Here is a 24022-nt window from a genome sequence, read left to right as displayed (position 1 = left end):
GTTGGGGAGGGTATGTGCTATGGTGAGTGCTGTGAAGTGTGTAAATCTGGCGATTCACAGACCTGTACCCCTGGGGATAAAAATATATTATATGTTTATAAAAAATAAAATAAAAAAAAATCAAAACAAAAAAAATAATTAAAATAATAATAAAAAATAAATGTTATTTTTAAATGTTATTATTGAGTCTACCAGTTACTTTGAACTGCTATATTTCTATCTTTTTTGTTGTCACAAGATTAAGAGTATCCACAGCCTAAATCAGATCACTGAACTAAGTTAATAAATCAAAAGAAAAGATAATTATTAAAATACCAATCAGGGGATCAGCTAGTTGCATCCTAATCTCTATGCCATAAATATTAGCTAATATATATATATATTTTTTTTTCTTTTTTTTTTTTAAGATGAGCGTCTTACCCGTGGAGAAGGATTGGACCTCATTAAAGCAGTGCCATTGGTGTAGAACAGCTCTGGAAAGAGCACTTCCATGGGCTGTGGGGATGGCTGGCTCTATTCCTCCAATTTTTAACTCCTTTGCTTCCTTTTAACATAGGTACACTTGGAAGGCTTGGGGTTACAGTTTTGTGTTATTTGAGTGTGTGTGCACATGCGTGTGTTTTATTTACAGTTAAAAGATTCTATGAAATTGTTACTGGATTATGTAGAAGGTAATATTTTTAGTTTTATTTTTTCCAGTGACAAACATAATCAAAGTAAACTTTTGTGAAATATAAAGACATGACAAAAAAATTTAATTTAGTGAAAGCATTTTGGCTGGGGCCTGAACTGAAGTGATTGAGGTACATTTTTCTTTTTGTGATAATTTAGCTTTACTATAGGAACGGAATATGAGGCAGCAATGAGTGCCTCTAAAACCAGCTCAAATAAAGAATCTCAGATGAGCCCCTGATATGCATTGGACTGAAGTTACTTCAAAGTTACATTCTTGGGCCCAAAGTGCTAACTCTGTTTTTCTAAGTAAAGATTTCTCCTTACACTTTAGACCAGGGGTTGACAAATGATGGCCCATGGGTCAGATCCAGCCTGTTGTCTGTTTTCTGTTTTGGTGGCACCCATGAGCTGAGAATGATCTTTAGAGTTTTAAATGATTGAGAGAGAGAGATGACATTTCCTAATAGAGAGAATTACATGAAATTCAAATTTTGGTGTTTAGAAAAAAGCTATTCATTTACATACTGTCTGGGCTCTTTTGTGCTAAAATAGCAGAGTTGAATACTTGGAACAGAGGCCTGATGGCCTGCAAAGCCTAAATTATTTATTATCTACCCCTTTACAGAATAGTTGTACAATCCTGCTTCCAAAGTCAGTGATGCCCTAGGCCTTGTGACTCTTCTATATCTGCCCTTGGTGGATTTACAAGAATGAGGTACCAGAGGCTCTCCTCACAGACCACTCAATAAAGGGATGGCAAAGACTTACCAAATGCAGTTTTTTTTAGTTTAATCATTTTGATGCTCAGCTGTTTTTCATACTATTGTTACCATAAAACTAACTTTATGAAAATGTGGACAAGAAGCTGAAGGAGTGGAAACAAAAATCACTTACTCCCCATGTTACATTACTTCATGTCTGGCTTGTTTTCATTTATAAGTTACTTAACTTAAGCTTTACTGAGGTATAATTGATATATAAAATTGTAAGATGTCTAAAGTGTATACCATGGTGATTTGGTATCCGGGCACATCGTGAGAAGATTCTCCCATCTAGCTCATTAACACATCTACCATATTTATTCCCTTCCCCCTTTTTTGATGAGAACATTTAGTTCTAGTCTTTTAGCAAATTTCAGTTATACAAGATAGTGTTATAAACTATAGTTTATATTATAACTATATATAGTTATAATATATATATAATTTATATATAAACTATATATAGTTATATATAGTTTGACATTAGATCCCCAATTCTTACCCAGTTTATAGCTGAAAGTTTGTACATTTTACCAACCCCTTCTTATTTCTCTACCCCTGCTCCAGCCCCTGACAAGCAATTTGCTACCCTCTGTTTCTGAGTCTGACTCATTTTAAGATTCTACATGTAAGTGATACCATGCAGTATTTGTTTTTGTCTGACTTCTCTCACTTAGCATAATGCTTTCAAGGTCCATCCATGTTGTGGCATGTGGTGGGATTTCCTTCTTTCTCATGGCTCAGTAACATTCCACTGAATGTATATACCACATCCTTTTTATCCATTCATCTGTTGATAGACAGTTAGGTTGTTTCTATATATTGGCTATTGTGAAGAATGCTGCAATGGACATGGGAGTGCTGGTATCTCTTCAAGATACTGATTATGTCCTCTTTGCATGTACACTCTGGAAGTGGGATTTCTGGATCATATGGTAGTTCTATGCTTAATTTTTTTGGAAGAATCTCCATACTGATCTTCATAGTGGCTGCACCATTTTGCATTCCCACCAACAGTGCATGAGGGTTCCCTTTTTTCCACATTCTTGCCACCACTTCTCATTTCTTGTCTTTTGATAGCAATTCTAAGAGGTAATACCTAAAGGTGATTTGATATGCAGTTCCCTGATGATTAGTGATGTTGAGCACCTTCAAAAAGTGGCTATTGGCCATTATTTCTGGAAAAATGTTTACTTAGATCCTCCTTTTTTTTTTTTTTTGCTGTTGAGTTGTATGAATTTTTCAAAATATATTTTGAATATTGATCTCTTATCAGATAAATGATTTGCAAATATTTTCTCCCATTCCTTAGGCTGCCTTTTCATTCTGTTGATGGTTGCCTTTCCTGGGCAGGAGCTTATTAGTTTGATCTAGTCTCACTTGTTTATTTTTGCTTTTGTTGCCTTTGCTTTTGGAATCGTCCAAAAAATCTTTGCAAGCAAGACCAATGCAAAGGAGCTTACCCACTATGTTTTTTTCTAGGAGTTTTATGGTTTCGGGTCTTACGCTCAAGTCTTTAATTCATTTTGATTTGATTTTTGTTTGTGATATAGCAGAGTGGTCCAGTCTCACTCTTTTCATATATGGCTGTCCAGTTCTTCCAGCGTTGTTTATTGAAGACACTTTTCCCATTGTGTATTCTTGGTTCCTTTGTCACAAATTATTTGACCATATATATGTGGGTTTATTTCTGGGATCTCTGTCCTTTTTCATTTATCTTTCTCTGCGTTTTTAATGTGAGTATCATTCTGTTTTGATTACTACAGCTTTGTAATATAATTTGATATCAGGAAGTGTGATGCCTTTAGCTTTGTTTTTCTTTCTTAAGATGGCTTTGGCTATTCAGAGTCTTTTGTGGTCACATACAAATTTTAGGATTGTTTGTTCTATTTCTATGACAAATGCCATTGGGATTACATTGTCCATTTAGCTTGCTTTAGGTAGTATGGACATTTTAACAATATTAATTCTTCCAACCCATGAGCATGGAATATCTTTCCATTTGTTTATGTTTTCTTTCATTAACATTTTATAGTTTTCAGTATACAGATATTTTACCTCCTTGGGTAAATATATTCCTAGGTATTTTTATTCTTTTTGATGCCCTTACAAATGGAATTGTTTTCTTAATTTCTATTTCTCATAGTTCATTATTACTGTACAGAAGCCCAACAGATTTTTGTATATGGATTTTGCATCCTGCAGGTTTACTGAATCATTTATTAGTTCTCACAAAATTTTTGGTAGACTCCTTGGATTTTTTTCTATATAATATCATGTCATTTGCAAATAGAGACAGTTTTACTTCTTCCTTTTTGGTTAGGTTCCTTTTATTTCTTTTACTTGCCTAATTTCTCTGGCTAAGACTTCCAGTACTATGTTAAATAAAAGTGGCAAGAGTGGGCATCCTTGTCTTGTTCAGAAACAAAAAAAGCTCTCAGCTTTTCATCACTGGGTATTATATTAGCTGTGGGCTTGTCCTATATGGTCTTTATTATGTTGGGGTATATTCCCTCTATACCCACTTTATTGAGAGTTTTTATAATGAATGGATGTTGAATTGTGTCAAATGCTTTTTCTGCATCTATTGAGGAGATCATATGATTTTCATACTTCATTTTGTTAATGTAGTATATCACATTGATTTTCAGATGTTTAACCATTCTTGTATCCCTAGAATAAGTCCCACTTAATTAGGGCGTATGGTCTATTTAATGTACTGTTGAATTTGGTTTGCTAATATTCTGTTGAAGATTTTTGTATCTATGTTCATCAGAGATATTGGCCTATAATTTCCTTTTCTTGTAGTGTTCTTGGCTGGTTTTGGTATCAAGATAATGCTAACCTCCTAAAATGGAGTTTGGAAGGGTTCCTTGCTCTGGCTTATTTATTTCCTTTTAGTTTTTAATTCTGTATGTTGGACACTTTTCTCAGAAATAGGATATCATACCTAACTTTTAAGTTGACATTTTTCCTTTATTACTAAACATGTGTCTTTTTTTTTTTTTTAAGATTTTATTTATTTATTTGACAGAGAGATCACTAGTAGGCAGAGAGGCAGGCAGAGAGAGAAGGGGAAGCAGGCTTCCCACTGAGCAGGGAGCCAATGCAGGGTTTGATCCCAGGACCCTGAGATCATGACCTAAGCCAAAGGCAGATGCCTAACTATCTGAGCCGCTCAGACACCCCAAACATGTGTCTTTAAATACACAATTTTTATGGGTGCATTGTATTCTACCTTTGGAAGAATTATAACTTATTTAACTACTCTTATTGTTGGACATTTGGGTTCTAGAATAAATAATACTACATTATATGTCTTTCATACAAATAGCTGTCTACATATATTTTTAGAAATATACTAACTGGGTCAAAAGAAATGAATATTTTTAGGTTTGGGAGAATGTTTACCATATGCATATGGTAGAAACAAAATTATTTCCCAGATAGGCTTAAAAATGACTACACATTTATTTCATCCTTGTCCCACTTAATGCATTATTTTAATGGTTGCCAATACTTTAAAAATATTATTTTAATTTTTATTTATTTCATGACTAGTAGAGTTGTATCTCTTAAATATATATTATTTTTCTGTGACTTGTTTGTTCTTGTCTTTTACCCATTTTTCTTTTATATTGGGAAGTCAGTATTATTTTTAAAGGCCTATTTCCAAATTAAGGACATTAGCTTTGGGGTATATACTATGAATATATATGTGTATATATTTATAACACAGATATCATACCTAATTCACACTAAATTTTTTTGTGTGTGGTATTTTTGACATAATGGAATTTTATTTTATTTTTTTTTAAGATTTTATTTATTTATTTGACAGATAGAGATCACAAGTAGGCAGAGAGAGTGAGAGACGAGGAAGCAGGCTCCCCGCTGAGCAGAGAGCCTGATGTGGGGCTTGATCCCAGTATGCTGGGATCATGATCTGAGCTGAAGGCAGAGACTTAACCCACTGAGCCACCCAGGCACCCCAACATCATGGAATTTTAAATGGTTATGTAGTCATTGTATTGATTTTCTCCTTTGTGATTCCTGTTCATCTGTTTTAGTTTTGTAATTTTTTTTGCTTTGAAATTTCTCTCCAGTATAAGCATCAGCCAAATATTCCCCTATATTTTTTGTGTGCTTTAAATAATTTAATTATTTACATTTCACATATCTATCTAGAATTTACTTTCACGTGAGGTTATTAACAAGCTTGATTTCCTACCCCCCTTTCTTTGCCAATTTTTCTAGCAACTTATGTGGATAAACCTATGTTCCTCAGTGGTCTGTGATGTTTCCTTTGTAATAAAAATAATTTAGGTTTACCAGATTCTCTTTCAGGTCTTACTTTTGTGTTCTACTGATCTGCCTGCCAATTCTTTTTTTAGGTCACACTGTTTTAATTGTTTATTTGTAATACTTCATAGGACAAGTTACCCCTCACTCCACCCACACATCTCCTTTTACAAAATTTCCTTTGGTTGCTTTTTCAGGGGAGGGTGGGGCAATGAGTAGTAGGATTAGTGGTTTCTTAATCCCATTCTTCAATCAAGGCAATAAAAACATGTTATTAGAACAGTAAGAGTTTTTTTTTCTTTTTCCTGGAAAATAGATACTTAGTTTATTCATCCAACAGTTCTATCAGCTTCTCTGAAAATAGTTCTATCAGCTTCTCTGAAAATACATTTTAAAAGGTGAATAAAAAGTACAGTTCTGTTTCCAACATCTGAATAGTTCCACATGTCTTAAAATAGTTTTTATTTTCCTTTGCCAGTTTTAGCATTTTGGATTTTATTCTATGATGATATAGCTTTGTTAATAGACTGTGTTTTACTCATTAAAAAATCATTCCTCAGTAAGAGCTTGATGGAGTTATAAAATATCTTGTTCTTTCGCTGTTGCTGTTGTTGAGTTTTTATTCCATAATCATAAACTTAACTCTGCAATCCAGCAAGACTTAGAATGGGATGAGGAAAACAGGGAACCCTAAGAATTGCATTGTGAATGCGGATCATAGGAAGTTATAAGCAGCCAGGTTTGAGGGATGTTTTCCTGAGCAACGGAAGGAATGGCCTGATGGTTAAAATAAAATGCAAGTCAGATTTACTGGTTGTCTATGGCTGTCCATGCTGGGCAATGGTGATCTCCTTTCTGGTCTTGCCATTCCTAGACCCAGAGTGTTCCACAGTTTTGATAGTATTCATGCACTCTTTTTCACTTTGCCATCTAACCTTACAGTATTGGCATTCTTGGGAACCATTTATACTGGGCCTAGCATTTGCCATGGACAAGGTGCTGGGACCTGTATAATTGAGGATAAAACTGTCATCATCAAATTTCTCCCTCTGGTGGACTTGTTGCCAGTGCCATTATGGCATTTGAAGTCTCCATCCTGCCACATAAACCCCACAATAACTTTTTATAAAACAGGAACCTTTATAACCAAATCCCTTCTTCCCAGTGCTCAGAACATGAAAGCTATCTGCTGTCTTTGAGAGTCTGTCTGGAAACAGCTCTCAGGAGATGTGGCCGAAGAGCTCATTGGTGATGGTGATGTCAAAGAACATGGTGGATTTGAGCATGGTTGCCCAGTGTGGTGTAGCCCCAGAAGGTAGTGATGGTATCTGCAAAGCTATCTTATCCTTGTTATTTCTTTCTTTTTAGTTATAATTCCAGTATAGTTAATAAACAGTATTATGTTAGTTTCAGGTGTACAATATAGTGATTCAACAATTGTATACATTATCAGTGCTCATCCATGATAAGTGTATTCTTCATCCTCTTCACCTAGTTCATCCATTTCCCCACTCACATCCCGTCTGGTAACCACTAGTTTGTCCTCTATAGTTAAGAGTCTCTTTTATGGCCTGAGTCTTTTTTTTTTCCTTTGTTTGTTTTGGTTTTTAAATCTACATATGAGTGAATTCATATGTTATTTGTCTTTCTCTGACTGACTTATTTCACGTAGCATTATATTCTCTAGATCCAGCCATGTTGTTGCAAATGACAAGATTTCATTCTTTTTTATGGTGAAGTAATATTTCATTGTGTTTCATTCATCACATTTTTTTTTTTAATCAATATATCCGTTGATGGATACTTGGGCTGCTTCCATAATTTGGCTATTGTAAATAATGCTGCAAAAAAATAAATAAAATAATAAAAATAAAAGAGATGCATATATCTTTTTGCATTAGTGTTTTTATATTCTTTGGGTAAATACTAGTACTGGAATTACTGGATCATATGGTAATTCTATTTTTAATTTTTTGACCAACCTCCATACTGTTTTCCACAGTGGCTGCACCAGTTTACCTTCTTATCAACAGTGCACAAGGATTCCTTTTCTTCACATCCTCACCAACACTGGTTTTTTTTTTTTTTTTTTGGTTGTTTATTTGATTTTAGTCATTCTGACAGGTGGGAGGTGATATCTCATAGTTGTTTTTTTTTTATATCTGTGATGATGAGTGATGTTGAGAATCTTTTCATTCTTATTCTTATGACTTGTTTTCCCAAGTCAAAATAGGGAGAATTATCATGAAAACTATTTCTAAAACATGCTTGCATTTTATGGACAATAATAGAGTGATTAATTCATGCAACAGATATTTACAGCATCCTCACTATGAGCCAGGCACTAGCATTATGGGTGCTGGACATATGCCAAGGAGCTCTGGAGATAAATCCCAATAGGAGATATAAACAAATAAATAAAAATATATAATGCAGTGTAAAATAAAGGTAAGTACTCTGAAGATAAACAAAGCAAGGTAAAAGAGAAGAGTATGGCAGAAATGAGGATGACACTCTTGGGTAGCGTGATTAGGAAAGGTCTCTGTAATTAGGTAGTCTTTGCAGAGACTTGAAAGAAATGAGGAGGCAAGTCATGTAAGCTGATAGGTTCTAGGATCATCAAGGAGCCCAGTATATGCAGAAAGGAGTGAGTGAGTTAGAAAGTAGTGGGAGATAAGTTCAGAGAAGTAGCCAGGATCAAATTAAAGGGTCTGATTTTACTGAGGTGATGATGAGAAGCTGTTGGAAGATCCTGAGCAGGAGAATGACATGATTTGAGGTCCTTTGAGTTGTGTCTCCATGGCTGCCTTTACAAAAAATGGATGGTGATGCCATCACTAAAGACACTGGGAGAATAGCAGATTTGGGTAGGTAGCAAGAGTTCTGTTTGGACAGGCCACATTGGAAGTGCCTGTTAGCCACATGAGAGGTGATGTCTAATTAGTAGTAGGACGATGCATGAATCTGGAACACCAGACAAAGATAGCAATACTGGGAGAACATATGTTGATTTAGCACTGTGGGCCCGGATGAGATCACTCAGGAGTATATTAATTTCCTAGGGCTTCCGTAACTAATAACCGTCAATTCCCTGGATTAAAATAACAGAAATTGTTATTACTCATAATTCTGGAAGCTAGAAGTCCAAAGTCCTACAGGGCCTTTCTCCTTTACTTTGTCTCTGCTAGCCTCTAAGTCTTGTTGGTGTTCCCTGGTTTGTGACCCCTCACTCTACTCTCTGACTCTCTCTTCTAAGGGCACTTGTTTTTGGATTGAAGTCTCATCTGGATAATCCATGACAAACTGCTCTCAAAATCCTTGACCTAATGATGTTTTACAATATAAGGCAATAGTCACTCTTTTATCATATAAGGCAATATCCACAAGTTCCAGGGATTAGGATTTGGAGCTGTCTTTTGGGGAGCACCATTCACTCGTCACAGGCAATGGCGTTTGAACTGAAAAGAGAAGTCGTCTGAAGACTAAAGCTGTGGGGCATGAGAACATTCAGAGGCTGGGAAGAGAACTCAGAGCAAGTGAAGGAAACTAAAAGGAGGTCAGTGGGGTGTAGGAAGAGCAGGAGAGTCAGAGCCTGATGTCTGGGGAGGAAGTGTTTCAATACGGAGACAATTTGCATATGGAAGGCTGTTGGGTTGTGTAGAAAATAAGGATGGAGCTTTGATGGTGAGACTTGGTTAAGACCCAAATCATTGGTGAACTTCTAAAATTGTATTCAGAGAGTGGCATACTTGCATCTGTTGTGGTCCTCAGTGCTGAAACCGGCTTCCACTGGAATATTCTAATCTTGTTTTCACTGTGTGATCAGTGGATGGCCAAGCACATAGAATTTAAAGTTATTTTGTAATTGCTTTTCCTTCCTTCTATTTGAAGTTATGTTTGTGACTGTGTTGTGTCAACGGTTTGGTTTCTTCAAACAAACTTATATACTCATGGTAGAAATTTTGGAAATCACAAAAAAAAAATTAAGATGGGTTATTTCATTTTAAATTTCATGTAAATAAGCCATTTTTTTGGCAACCTTTTTTTTTTTTGTAGGACTTTCTTGTTTGCTTATTTTTTTGACTGGGCTTTGAGGTTTTTCTAGAAGTGTCATTGAATTCAGTGATATGATTTCCTGGGAGCAGGTAAAGGATAAGATTGTTCACAGTGTGTTGTGGACTTTTGGGTTTTGGGGTACCAAGGCTAATGGCTGGGTATTAACTCCAGCAAAGCTGTCAAGTAATTGAAACGGAGACCTTCCCAGGAAAACTGAATGGGAAGAAATCAGAGAGAGGAAGACAAGCCATGAGAGACTCTGGACCCCAGGAAACAAACTGAGGGTTACAGAAGGGAGGGAGGTGGGGGAATGGGTAACTGGGTGATGGGCATTAAGGAGAGTACGTGTTGTGATGAGCACTGGGTGTTACACACAATGAATTGCTGAACACTGCATCAAAAACTAATGATGTACTATATGCCAGCTAACTGAACATAATATAAAGAAATAAAAAATAAATAAATAAATGAAAGGACAGCCTCCCAAATAGAGGCGTCTGTGCTGGTGAGTGAAGTGCAGATAGGTCCATCCCATTTATAGAACGTCCAAACAACATGTATTCAAGAGCCAGTGTTCTCAATTTGTCTCCCAGATAGGGAGGCAGGGATTTTTTTTTTCTTTCTTTTTTTAGTTTCAGAAGCTAATAAGGGAATCAGGTGAATCTTAATATCACGTTAATATTTTCATTTTTATAATGTCTGCATTAAATTTGTGAGAGATCAGGGCACCTGGATGGCTCAGTCATTAAGCGGCTGCCTTCAGCTCAGGTCATGATCCCGGGGTCCTGAGATCGAGCCTGGCATTGGGCTCCCTGCTCAGTGGGGAGCCACTCGCCCTGTTTGTGTTTCCGCTCTCCTGACTCTCTCTCTGTCAAGTAAATAAATAATAAAGAAATCTTTTAAAAAATTGTGAGAGATCAGAATAAAGGAGAACAACTCTGACTTGAAGTAAGTTTAGAGGAAAAATCACCAGATTCATCTCAGTCTAAAACAGGTAGATTAAGGGTAAGATGAGGAACACAGGGACAGCACCGAGAGTGCTAGAATGTGGCTTTTTCAGTAGATTTAGGAATAATCTTCCTGAGATCTCCTCTGGATCCCAAAATTAGCACCAAAAGATGGCGATAATAGACTGTGACCAGATGTTTCTTTGATTTAAACAGCTCTCTCTGAAGAAAAGGCCCAGTGAGCTTACTTACTAATCAGATTTCCTCTTGAAGATCTGGTGAAACTTTCCCCATTTTCTATTATTTAAATTGCCTATTATGTATAAATTAATGGATATTGGAAAATATAGGCCTCATAAAGATGCCAAATTAATTACTGGAGTTCAAGACCAAATACTAGTAGGGGGAATATATTGTTCTAGAATACTAGGTCAGTATTTTTAGGGAGTTGAGTAAAAAACAGGGAGGAATACATTCTTGTTTTATGATTCTGAATCCTAGAATCTGAGCTGCTGACATAAATTGAGATCAGTACTCTTATCCCACTTTTGACTTTTTCTGTTTTGCCTGCCAAAAGTCCAGATGAGAAAAAGGTCTCAAAAGTGGAAATAAGGAGACTCATTTTATATAAGCCGGATTACTTAATATGTGCCATTAAAGGCTGAGAATGAGTCTTAGAAATTAAAGTTCATTTTATTTATCTTCCAATCAAGCCAAAATTATTGAGAATACCAGATGTTTTTAGAAAATATATTTGGTGTCTTTGGGAACTGGAGGCTACTAAGTCATTAACAGCTGCCAAAATGGAACAGACCAAATGTACTTGGAATTTAATTCTTTTGTAGTTGGGAAGTTTGTGGATTTCCTGGTTCAGCCCATCTGATGAGAAGAATAACTTGCAAACATGTTAGCTGGTTGCACAGAATAAATAATATTGCCAGAGAATATGAGATAGATGGGAGTGAAGAGAAATTTATAAGACTGTGTCATCGGTTGAAGACAAAGGCAATTAAGGAGGAAAATAATAGTCCCCATTGTTGTGTTCCATCAGATGCAGTGGTTCTCAGCCTAGGCACTGTTGACATTTTGGGCCAGATCATTATGTGTTGTAGGGTTTGTCCTGTGTATTACAGGACGATGAGCAGCAACTCTGGTTTCCACCCCCAGATGCCACAGTACCCTCTCCCCACATGTGACATTGCCAAATGTCCTGGTGGGGGCAGACTTGACCCTGATTGAGAACCACTGTGCCAGACTGCATGAAGAACCCCCAAAGCCACATTCCAGTTATATGCTCAAGATAGAACAGAATGAGTGGGAAGGCTTATTGAGAACATTGGTTGTTGAATATATTATTGGTATGAGGTTTTATTTGGGAAGCAAATAATGAAGGTGTAATTCCTTCCTGTATACTGTACTGATAATAAGAGATCACTTTTTTTTCCAACCTGGAGCTAAATGTTGTCCAAATGACCTGATTTGAGTCCCAGTTTTGATATGGCTATGTGATCTTTGGCGCGTTACTTAAACTCTCTGAGCCTGACTTTTTCTGGTCTGTAAAATGGAGTTCATTATACGTTATAGTATAAATCTTTACATATACTTACACTTCTTTTTTGTTTTTCTTTCTTCCTTTTTCAAATTAATCTTCCCTTACAAAGTTTCTTTTAAGTGTTATATAGATGTTTGCTGTTACTATTAATTCAGTTAAAAAATCAAGAGGGCTTTACCAACCATGCCTATGAACTCAAAATGTTTTGAGTTCAATATAGACTGTTGTTTTTCTCACTGTGTATTCCTACAGTTAGTATAAATAAAGTGCCTTCATATTCCAGTTACTTCATCTTTTCTACCAGGCACAGGACCACAACTAACGTAAGTAGTATTTATGGTCAAAGAGAAAGATGTCCTTACATCTGGACACTTAGAGCTCCATGTCAGTGTTGGGCAAAGCAGAGCGTGGGCTGGATTTCATTCCCATGGACCCACTGGGCAAGGTGCTTCTGTGCCCCGGTCAGTGAGCATGACTGTGCAGGGTCCTGATGGAGGCATTATTCCTACAAGGAAACCTGGCTTAGAAACTCAAGTCTCCTTCTCCAGGGTGAATTCTTTCAGCTGGATTGGGTTACTAGTAATCACGGCACTTACTGCCTCGATTTCTCTGCTTTCACTTACTGTTCTGAAGGGTGGAGGTGGGGTGTTGAGCCCATCATTTGAAAAGTCTGAGAATGAGAGGGAATCCAAAGATATGTGGTCAAACTGTTAGCATGGGGATGTTTTTGAAGCCTTGAATTTGGATGGGATCACTTAGGCATAGTGAGAGGAATAAGAAGACAAAGGAGAGACCTGAATCTCAGGCAACTCAGACTTTCAAGATCACATGAAAATATAGGAATTGGCAAAGGAGACTGAGCAGAACTCAGACAAGGAGGAGGAAAGTGAGGGTGAGCTGTCACAGATGGTAAAAGGAGAGAGTTAAAACCAAAGCCTGTATTTTGTGAATCAATGGCTGTAGGCGTAACCCAGTTGTATAAATCATGATAATAATTCATGACCAACTGAAAAGTAATGTTAACATTTCCATTCCCTTGCTGACCAACCTCTTGTCTCGTAGGTTAAAGCTTCTGATGCAGATGCTGGACTCTATGGCTTTGTGGAGTATTCTCTTTATGATGGATTCCAAAGCTATGATGCATCTCCTGCATTCCGAATCGACCCACATGATGGGCGAATCTGCGTTTCTCAAGATATTGATAGGGAAAGGGATCCAGCAACCTATGACCTCTTGGTGAAAGCTACGGATGGGGTAAGTGTTCATGCATGAAATCTCAAACATACTCAACAGTGAACCACTGTGTACATATCAGAGAGTACCATTGATTATCAATTAACCAATCCTGGCTCATAAATCACTACCTCTTTCCTTTGCAAATACCAGACATTATTACAGATCATTTCATCCATAAATAGTTCAATAATATCTATAACAGATAATTACTTTTTAAAAACATGACTACAACAAATCAACGATAATTCTTTAATAAAATCTAATATCTAGTCCATTTAAAATTTCCTGGATTTTCTAAAAATGTCTTTTTAAAAAATTTTTTAAATTAAATTTTATTTTTTTCAGTGTTCCAAGATTCATTGTTTATGCACCACACTCAGTGCTCCATGTAATACGTGCCCTCCTTAATACCCACCACAAGGCTCCCCCAACCCCCCACCCCTGCCCCTCCAAAACCCTTAGTTTGTTTCTCAGAGTCCACAGTCTTTCATGGTTTGTCTCCCCCTCTGATTTCCCCCAACTCACTACTGCTCTCCATCACTTAAAAATGTCTTTTAAAAAGTGACTTAATTGAATTAAGATCCAAATGAGTTCAAAATTGATTTTATTGCAAAATCCCTTCAGTTTTGGGCCATAACAGTCAGCTCCCCTCTTCCCCCCCACCCCCACCCTGCCTTAGCTTTTCTCTGATGGTATTTGGTTTTGGAAGAAATAAAATTTTTTGCCCTGTAAATGTTCTACCTTTTGAATGTGGCTGATTACATCCTTGGGATTCATTTAATGTCCTCTTTTATCATATTTCCTATGAACTGATGTTCTGAGCCAGAAACCAGATTAGTTTTGGGTTCATTTAGGTGGTGCTGTGTGTTTCTTACTGTATCGCCAGACACACACCATTATTCTATTACGGGGTGCAATGCGGTGAAATTTGAATTCTGTTATTCCTTTTTCATTTATTATCTGGAATTCTTCAACTAAGAATGTTCTCTCATCAACTATTTGATTATCCTGAAATACAATTCATAGAGGGGAGGCAGGATAATGCTCGATTCATTCTATTTTAACAGTTTTTAGAATAACAAGTTGATGCATTTAATCTCTCCTAAGGGTGTGGATGATTTTTTTTTTCTAATGTGATTATGAATTCTTGGAATTTTATGTATTTGATGTATTTCATACATTGCTGACATTATTCTCTCTGATGTTCATACTCACACATCTTAGGTCAGTAATGGCACCTTCAATTTGACTTTTATGACTTTTTTTTTTTTTGGTAAACGTTTAAATTGGCATATAAAATGCATGCATCAAGGTGCACAAATTATAGTACGATTTAGTGGATTTTTGCGAAACAAACACATACATGGAAGCAGATGAAGAAACATTACCAGAACCCTGGAAGGCCCACTCTTGGCCTCTTGCTCATCCCTTGCCCCCTGCCTTTCAGGTTAATTGCTATTGACTTTCTTTTTTTAAGATTGTATTTATTTACTTGAGAGAGAGCATGCAAGAGTACGTGAGCTGAGGGAGGGCAGAGGGAGGAGGAGAAGCAGGGTCCCCACCGAGAAGGGAGCCGGATGCAGGGCTTGATCCTGGGACCCTGGGACCCTGGGATCCTGACCTGAGCCAAAGGTAGACACTTAACTGAGTGAGACACCCAGGCGCCTCCATCACTATTGACTTCTACCAACAAATATCATTTGCCTGCTTTTAAACTTCCAGCAAATAGAGCTATACACTATGTGTTTTTATTGTTTCTTACATCAAACATTATTTCTAAGAATCATACATGCTGTTGTGTATAGCAATCATTCACTCATTCTCATTGGTTCATAGTATTCTTTTATGGGAATTTGTGATAATTTTTCATCTGTTCTATAATTGATGGCATACATGTTAGGCTGTTACAAAAAGTGTTTCTGTTAACATTCTTATACATGTAATTTGTTGAACAAATAGAAACATTTCTTTTTTTGTACAAGATTTTATTTATTCATTTATTCATTCATTTATTTATTTATAGAGCAGGAGCAGTGAAAGGGAAGGGGGAGGGAGAGAGAATCTCAAGCAGACTCCTTGCTGAGCATGGAGCCCAATGTAAGCCTTGATTCCAGGACCCAGAGATCGTGACCGAGGCGAAATCAAGAGCTAGACGCTTAACCGACTGAGCCACCGAGACCCCAAGCATTCTATTTATATGTATATTGAGTATATATTTAGGAGTGAAATTGCTAGACCTTAAGAAAGCCAAACAACTTTTCAAATGGTTGTACCAATTTATACTCACACCAACAGGGTATGAGAATTTCCTTTGCTCCACATCCTCCCAACAATTGGTATTTAATGTTGTTTTAATTATAGCAGTCCTGGTGCCTAGTCAGTGGTGTATCACATTGCAGTTTTACTTCGCATTTCCTTGAGAACTGATGAATGGAGCACTGTTTCATATGTTTATTGGCTGTTTGTAGAAATGGTTTTGTGAAGTGTCTGTTCAGTTCTTTACCCATTTTCTGTTGTATTATTGGGTTCTTTTCTTGTTGATTTGTACGAATTCTTATATTTTTGGCACTCAAGCCCTTTGTTGTATATACTTAACTGTGTATCCTTCTTCCATTCTGTGGCTTGCCTTTTTACTCCCCTAATGGTGTCTTTTGAGGAACAGAAGTTGTTAATTCTAATAAAACTTAGTTTATTAATTGTTTATCTTTCTAGCAAATTTAGAAGTGTTGGCTATCCTTTTTAGAAGTAATTTGCTTACCTTACAGACATGTGGTGTTACCTTACATTTTCTTCTGAAAAGTTTTTTGTTTAACCTTTCATACTCATTTTTTTCCATCTAGTGGGAGGAAGGCTTGTTATTTCTTTTTTTCTAATATGGATTCCAAGATGACTATTCTCTCATCACTGCTTTTGTTATAAATCATGTGCTGATGTACGTGTACATCCATTTCTGGACACCCTATTTTTGACCTGTTTGTCTACCACTGTACTAGCACCAGCCTCTCTTAATTGTTTAAGCTCTATAGTAGGTCATGATATTGTATATTCTTTTAGCTTTGTCCTTCATTTTCAAGATTGCCTTGGCTATTCCTGGCTAGTCCATTTACATTTCCAAGTACATTTCAGAAACAGCTTGTTCAATTTTCTTTTTGTTACAGGACAGATAACCTACTACAGACACACTATTCTGAATTTTTCTTTTTTCTTTTTTTGTTTATTCTGGAGACTTTCCTTGTTTCTGTTTTTATCTGCTTACTACTTCTTTGTTGGGTACTGCTGACACCTCTCTGATGTACTTTCTCTTCTGAAAGTAATAGGCAGATCTACCTGCTTAAGACACGAGTTGGTGGGGAAAATGAATCCAAATATATTTACCACAAGTAAGCATGTAGGAAGTACCATGAAAATGAGGTCATTTATATTTCGTAAAACTAACATGATCTGAATAGATTTTTATCAACTCCTGACCATGTGGTTTTAGGAATTCTTGCTTCTTTGTAAGAAAAGATGTGGGAAACAAAAAGAGGAATAAATAGAGGAATTTAGGTTAATTCAAATCTACATGATTATTTAAAGCTCAATATATACACACACAAATATTAATGCAAGACTTCAGAAATATATTTTCCTTTTTTTTTTTTAGAGAGAGAGAGAGAGAGTGTGTGTGCATGCACATATGCACGAGCAAACTAGGGGGAGTGGCAGAGGGAGGGAGAGAGAGAGAGAGAGAGAAAATCTTATGCAGGCTCCACACTCAGCATGGAGCCCAACGGGAAGCTTGATTCTATGAACCTGAGATCACGACCTGAGCCAAAATCAAGAGTCAGACACTTAATCCACTGAGCCACCCAGATGCCCCTCAGAAATATATTCTTCATAGATCTTGAGATAATTGTAAAAGCCCATTGTAGAAGTGAATAACCAGTTTAAATCCAATTCTGCAAAAGTTGAGCATCTGTTTCTAATTAGTTGGTTTCAGATGATCTTGTAAAAGTGTATAAAGAAATTATCTTAATAGAAGTAAAATCATTTAATGCTGGAAATTTTTTATCCCCCCAAAGCAGTGCAATTAATTAGTATTATTGGCAGTGGAATAAAAAGTCAACCCAGATACTTAATTTAAACCTCCTTGCTTTTGTCTGTTTTCATATGGAACTTACTCTACAGAAATTAAGAAGAATGCTTTCCTTTTCATTCATCTTACCAGACTCTGTTGCAACATTCAAGTTCATCTTTAACCATGCTATCTCTCTACAACTCTGCCAGACTGAACAAAGGGATCCATTTTTTTATTTCCCAGCCAAAAGATACTTTACTTTAAAAGATAACCAAGAAAGTGTTTATAAACAGACTATGGGTAGCTTTTTGCTAATTTTTAAGAAATCATGAGATGATCTCTAGGTTGCTGACTGTAATGGTCTGAATGGTTATACCACACACCCCCTCTCCATTCATATGTTGAAAACCTAATACCCAAAGTGATGATATTAGGAGGTGGGGGCCTTTGGAAGGTGATTAGGTCATGAGGGTGGAGTCCTCATGAATGGGATTAACATTCTTGTAAGAGGCCTCAGGGAGCCCCTTAGCCTTTTCTGCCAGTTGAGGCCACCAGGAGAAGTTGGCATGCTCCCAGCCTTCACCAGAACTTGGCTGTGCGGCTACCTGATCTTGGACTTCTAGCCTCCAGAACTGTGAGAAATAAATCTCCATTGTTTGTAAGCCACCCAGTCTGTGGTACTTCATTAGAGCAGCTGGAATGGACTAAGATAATGCATGTGAGTCATAACCTCCTTCTGTTTAAAAACTCGTGTTGTAGAAGGAAAACCCTCTAACAAAGCACAACATATTTCAGTTTCGTTTGAACAGAAGAAACTTCCCTGTGGGTACTTCATACTCAAGATCTCACCCTATTGTTCAAGCAGGCCCTGGCACGGACTGGAACTGCTCTGTACCCTGAGCGGTTTGATACTGGTTTCATTCTTATTTAGGGAAAGGCAAGAAGGGCTGCCATTGAAAAAAACAGTTTGCTATACTCACAGATTCCAGGATGGGGTTGGGGTGGGGAGGGCGGTGTATGTCACACTGTGGTGTAGGGGTGGGTGTGTGCACAATGGGAAGCACTGGAGTGGGTGAGGAGTCAGAGAGAGAGGAAAAACCATGGGCAGGGGCCTTTATTTTGGTTTCCAAGGGAAGGAATGGGAAAGGCAGAACAGACAGACTTAAGATTGGCTAGTTTGAGTACTTTCAACAAGCTCTGGGGCATAGAGGCAATCTCTAGCTGTCCTGGCGCTTGACCTTTGGGTGATTAGGGCAGGTGAATAGTGGCCTAGAGTGGTGAAAGCATAGGAAAGGATGTGGTTGGGGTCTGGGCTCTAGATTGGTTGGTTTGCATTTAAAAAGCATGCCCACTGGAACCTGAGCAATCTTCTCAGATCAGCAAAGCCCAGTGTCAAAGCATTAGAACACAGAAAACAGAAGCCATGGCTAATACATTGCCCTAGCGCAGAGTCTCCTCTTAGAGGGAGGAAGAACTCTTGTATACTTGAGGCTCTGGCAAAGAATATCTTTGCCTCTACCTTGTTTTACTCAGTGTATTGGAAATAGCACCCAGTGATACTGAGAGAATTCACTATTCAGTTTAACTTTTGTCCCCGCATAGCATCTGAAATCATCAAAGACAGGTTCTGTCATGGCCTGGACTGTCAGTACTTTGTTGTCTTTGTGTCAGGCCCTGTGTGGTTCCATGCAGGCATCACACACCACTGGTAGGTCCTGGGCCAGTGGTCTGCAGACTTGCAGTCAGGGTCCACAGGCGAGTGCTCTTCCTCTTCCTATTCCTCCCCACTTTTGTCTCTGGCATTCTCCTCCTCCTCATCTTCATCTCTTCTCGCTGCATCTTCTATCTCATCTCTGTCTTCTTCCAAGTTTATCTCCTTTGGGCACTCTTGAATTTGCGAATCCACCTGTATTCAAGTCTTCCATTTTTTTCATCCTGTGGGGAATCAAAGTGGTAGAAATCATTCAGGATAAACTGACAGTCCCTTGTTTCAAACATGCCCCCCCAAGCCATAGAGCAGCTCACACTTCCTGGTCAGCATGGCATAGGTATAGGCTCTGTCAGAGGGCTACTGGCTTCATCAGAACCATCTTCCTCCTTCCTGCTGCCTGAGACAGAGAGCATTTGTTCAGTGCTAATCATTGTCCCATCCTCTGTGACCACCTTTTTGACTACATCCAGGGACTCCTGGGTGCTGGCTTCCTTACATGAGCTTATTATCACTTTCAGGCTGCAAGTTTTGAGTTTTTTGGATTTTTTGTTTTTTGTTTTTTGTTTTGCCTATGTTTTATCTTCTCTGACCCAGTCCCGTTAGCTGTTCTGCAAACCAGAAGCTCTTTATGGTATTATAGAAGTATAAGTCATCAAAGAAGTCAACTTCCAGACTCTCTTCTTTTTCCTAACTACAGATACCCCCAAAAGTTGTCTGTTGATTCAGGCCACAGCTACCAATATGCTAGATCTAGGAGTGAGCTATATTCCCCGAGGAATAATCTGAGTCTACACTCTTTCACCTTTTTTTCTGTCCTCAGACTTTAGTGGAGCATATTGGAATGCAGGGTGTGTTTGTCCACATTTGTTGACTGTTTCCAATAGCCTCCATAGATGATTATGCTCCCCTGTGGGGTGACAGAAATTTGGCAGCCCAATTTGGGTATGGGCCCTCTTCCTCATGGCACAGCTTGCTCCATGTGAATGTGTCCAGGTTAAAGTCATGCCTGTCATACTGAGAGATGTGATCCCTTGTACCCTCATGGAAAACACCAAAAAGAATTAATTGTGTTTTCCAGGCTACCATCTGATACCCACTCTGACTTGACGGGTCCCTTGTTTGTCTTGGTCCCTAGCCCTGGTTGCCAAATGAAGGACCCAAAGATCTGTGTAGTGAATATGGTCAATTCATCTTCCTCAGGATGATCAGAGAAAAACACATTCAACATTGGTGAAGGTAGGGAATGTGCATTTCTACAACCTGAGTGTTTTCAGACACATCTGGAGGTAGGCTATTAGAGCTTCAAGGTCTCCTCTTTCCCCAGTTCTTGGACATTTTCTTCTCCATCTTAGTGGCTTTTTCTCTTTCTTGTCCATCATGTGGGTCTGAAGCCACACAGGGAGCCCCAAAGAGGGAGCTGCTTGTGCAACCTGATTAGAATTGGATCCTCACGGGGGCAGTTCTGGTGATGCATTTTTAAAGACAAACTAGAAAATTTGTCCTCTTTCCTCTGCATTGTAAGTATTTAACAGTTCACTATTCACTATGTTTGAGCTTAAAATTGCCTCCAACTTTCCTCTGTTTGCTTCAAAATATGCAAGAGCTGGCAACGTATGTGCTTGTGTGAGCAAGTGTGAGCATGTGTGTCTACATGTACTATCCAGTGTGCACTATTTATTCTGTTGCCTGCATGGTCTTTACACATTCCTTCTGTGATGAGCTGCGCATTTCTACAGGGCGAAGCCTGTGTGTGTCATAATCGTTCTGTGCAGTGTGTACTAGCCACATATGTCCCCAGTCAAAAAGGCTGATAACAATGCAGATAACCATCTAGCTTGGATCGAAGAATAAATGAACTCAGACAAGATATTTTAGGTTCAAGATGTTGGATTCTAGGCCATAATGAATTTATTTAAAACAATGAACTGAGCCTTGACAGAAGACCTTTAACTTTACATAATTCCCCTCAAAATCTATGGTCTTTCCCCTGATACTGTAAGCTCTTTGGAAGAAAACTGCTAGGAACCAAGTTGCTGGTGGTCACTAAGAGATTGCTATCTGTTGATAGAAAATTTTTCTCTTATAAAATACCTAGATGTTCTGGGCTTCTTTGCTGCTGCTCTATTTATCCTTGTGATGACTGTCAATATTTTTTAATGTAATCACCTCTCCTATTCTACTGATATTTTGGTATTCTGAGATAATCTATTTTTCCTGCTACTGCTGCTGCTGTGTATCTCATAGATAGAAGCCATGAGAATGCTATAAAATTGCATAATGGAAACAAATAATTGGATTACATTGGAAAGCAAGTGGTTTTTCACAGTAAAGTGCTATAATTTAATTATTCCATGCTTACCTCTAATTCCTTGTTTCCCTTTCCCACTCATTTTTGCCAAATGACTCTCTTTTTGGTATGTATTTATTAACATTGTATCTCTATTTTTTGTGACATCCAAATTCAGGAGCTGAAATAGATGTCTGAGATAAGCTATTTCAACTCTATATCACCACTCCAGGCTTAGGGGAGGATTGTGTCAGACTAGCAATATAGAAAGTAAATTGAGTTAGTCCTTCACTGTTATATATATTCATGATAAAACTTGGCTATGGAAGTTGTGTCGCACAGTTGCGTGTAATGGAAATAGATCTCTAGAAGCAAACTTGTCCAGTAAAAGCTCACACTTATCTTTCCCCTGGCTTTATTGAAGTTTAATTGATAAATAAAAATTGTATACATCAAGGTGTACAATTATCATGTTTCATTAAAAAGATTTATTATTTATTTGAGAGAGACAGCACAGGGGAAAGGGGAAGAGGGAGGAGAGAGATAATCTTGAGTAGACTCCCCACTGAGCATAGAGCATGACTTGGGGCTCGATCTCATGACCCCGAGATAATAGCCTGAGCTGAAACCAAGTCAGATGCTCAACAGACTGGGCCACCCAGGTACACCAAAGTCATGTTTTGATATATGTACACACTATGAAGTGATTACCATAGTCAAAATAATTAGCATATCCATCACATTACATAGTAAGTGGTGAGAACCCTTAAGATCTAGTTTCAGCAAATTTCATGTAATACAGTAATATTAGCTATAATCACCACAGCTGTATTTTAGACCTCTAGAGCTTACTCATCCTGCACAACTGAAACTTAGGGTGCATGCATTTTAATTTTACTAGATTATGTTATCTCCCTTTCCAGTATTCAGTTGCTTTTGTCCTATTTTACTGATTACCAGCCCTCCTCACCCCGGTTTCAGGAATAAGATGCTCCCAGTTTTTCCTGTTTTCTAGCTAGATTGTCTGAACTATGTAGTTCAAATGGATTGCCTACCATTTAAAAAAATATACTGCCAGGGTTAATCCGTAAATGTCTTAAATACCACTCTACCTCATTCTTATCACTAAAAGCTTAAGCCTCCCAGCTATCTGCTGTTACCCATATGCTCATCCCCATCCTGTTCTGTTCATACTTTGATTTGATTCAGTCTCCTAGCCACACTGTAGGCCCTCCCAAACTCTCCTACCATGCACTCTGGAACTCATGGGCTGTCACTCAGCAAGCTCCTTCGTAAACTCAATCTGGTCTCTGACTGCTCCTTTATGGTCTTGCCCTGATGAAAACACCCACCCCACAGGATACTGATTCCTTGATTCCTCTCCAGCCTTTCACAGAAAAGCCCATATTCCACTAACCACAAACAGGGAGGGAGCTGTTGGGGTGGGTGCCCACCTAATTAATTGCCCATTGCCACATCCAAATCATTTCTGTGCCTTTCTTGGTCAAAAACCAATTCATTTTTGAAGTTTATCTTGTTGGACTATACCATGGACATGTTTTCTTGCTGCTGCCATATTCTAAGACTCCTTGTCAGTTAGGATCTCTACACCTTACAGACTTCCTCTCTGCCACTGTATTTATTGAGCCATTCAACATTATGAACCTCTCACTTCCTTGACTTTCTCACTTCCAATGCTCATCACCTGTTAATTATACCACCTCTGAAATCTTGATCTCAAGCATGCTGTACTCTGATAAGCGATCTTTAAAAAAAAAAAAAAGAAAAGATTTATTCATTTGAGAGAGAGCATGGCGGGGCAGGGAGAAGCAGAGGGAGAGGGAAAAGCAGACTCCCTGCTCACTGACATGGGACTCCATCCCAGGACCCTGAGATCATGATCTGAGCCAAAGGCAGACACTTAACAGACCAAGCCACCCAGGTGCCCCGTCTGATAAACATTCTTGTCTTTCTGTCTCACTTACTGTAGTCTCTTTCTTCTAGTCGGTAGTTCTTCTCCCAGGTTAAGATCTCTAGTTTATGGACCCATCATAAAAGTCATTCAGTTGCAAAATCCCTTTGGTTCCCTCACTCCAAAGAACTCTCCAGATCAAAACCCAGCACTGTCTAAACCCACCTCTGCCTTTTGTCCACATAACTGCTTGAGGGAGAAGTCCTGACCTTCCTGCCTACTCTCAGCTCACATTCTTTGCTTTCTTTCCTATTACCTTGTTAGAGATGTCTGTTGGCCTCAAAAGCAAATCTCTCTAATGTTTCGGGTCCCACCCATTGCAGCTTTCCTAAGGGCATCACGTTTGTAAGTATTTTCTCTGTTTCCTGCATCACCAATACCTGAAATTCTATTGAATGTCTCCCATAAGCTTACAAAGCACAGTAACAGTTTTTAGGTTTTAAAAAACCTCTTTTTAAATTTGATG

The 24022-nt window shown here is 38.0% G+C and overlaps 1 protein-coding gene across 1 annotated transcript in view; it reads left to right on the top strand.

Annotated features, from left to right (window-relative positions):
• LOC111157779 (dachsous cadherin-related 2) overlaps window positions 1-24022 on the top strand; it is a 264672-nt gene that overhangs the window by 118862 nt on the left and 121788 nt on the right. The window contains exon 2 of the mRNA XM_022519410.1: window positions 13356-13547. Within this exon, the coding sequence (XP_022375118.1) occupies window positions 13356-13547 (192 nt within the window). The remainder of the gene's footprint in view (window positions 1-13355; window positions 13548-24022) is intronic.

Source organism: Enhydra lutris, unplaced genomic scaffold (genome assembly GCF_002288905.1).
Source record: "Enhydra lutris kenyoni isolate GAN:26980312 unplaced genomic scaffold, ASM228890v2 scaffoldscaffold3, whole genome shotgun sequence".
Taxonomy (NCBI): Eukaryota; Metazoa; Chordata; class Mammalia; order Carnivora; family Mustelidae; genus Enhydra; species Enhydra lutris.
Note: the sequence above shows the minus strand (reverse complement) of the source record. Positions and strands in the feature narration are given on the sequence as shown.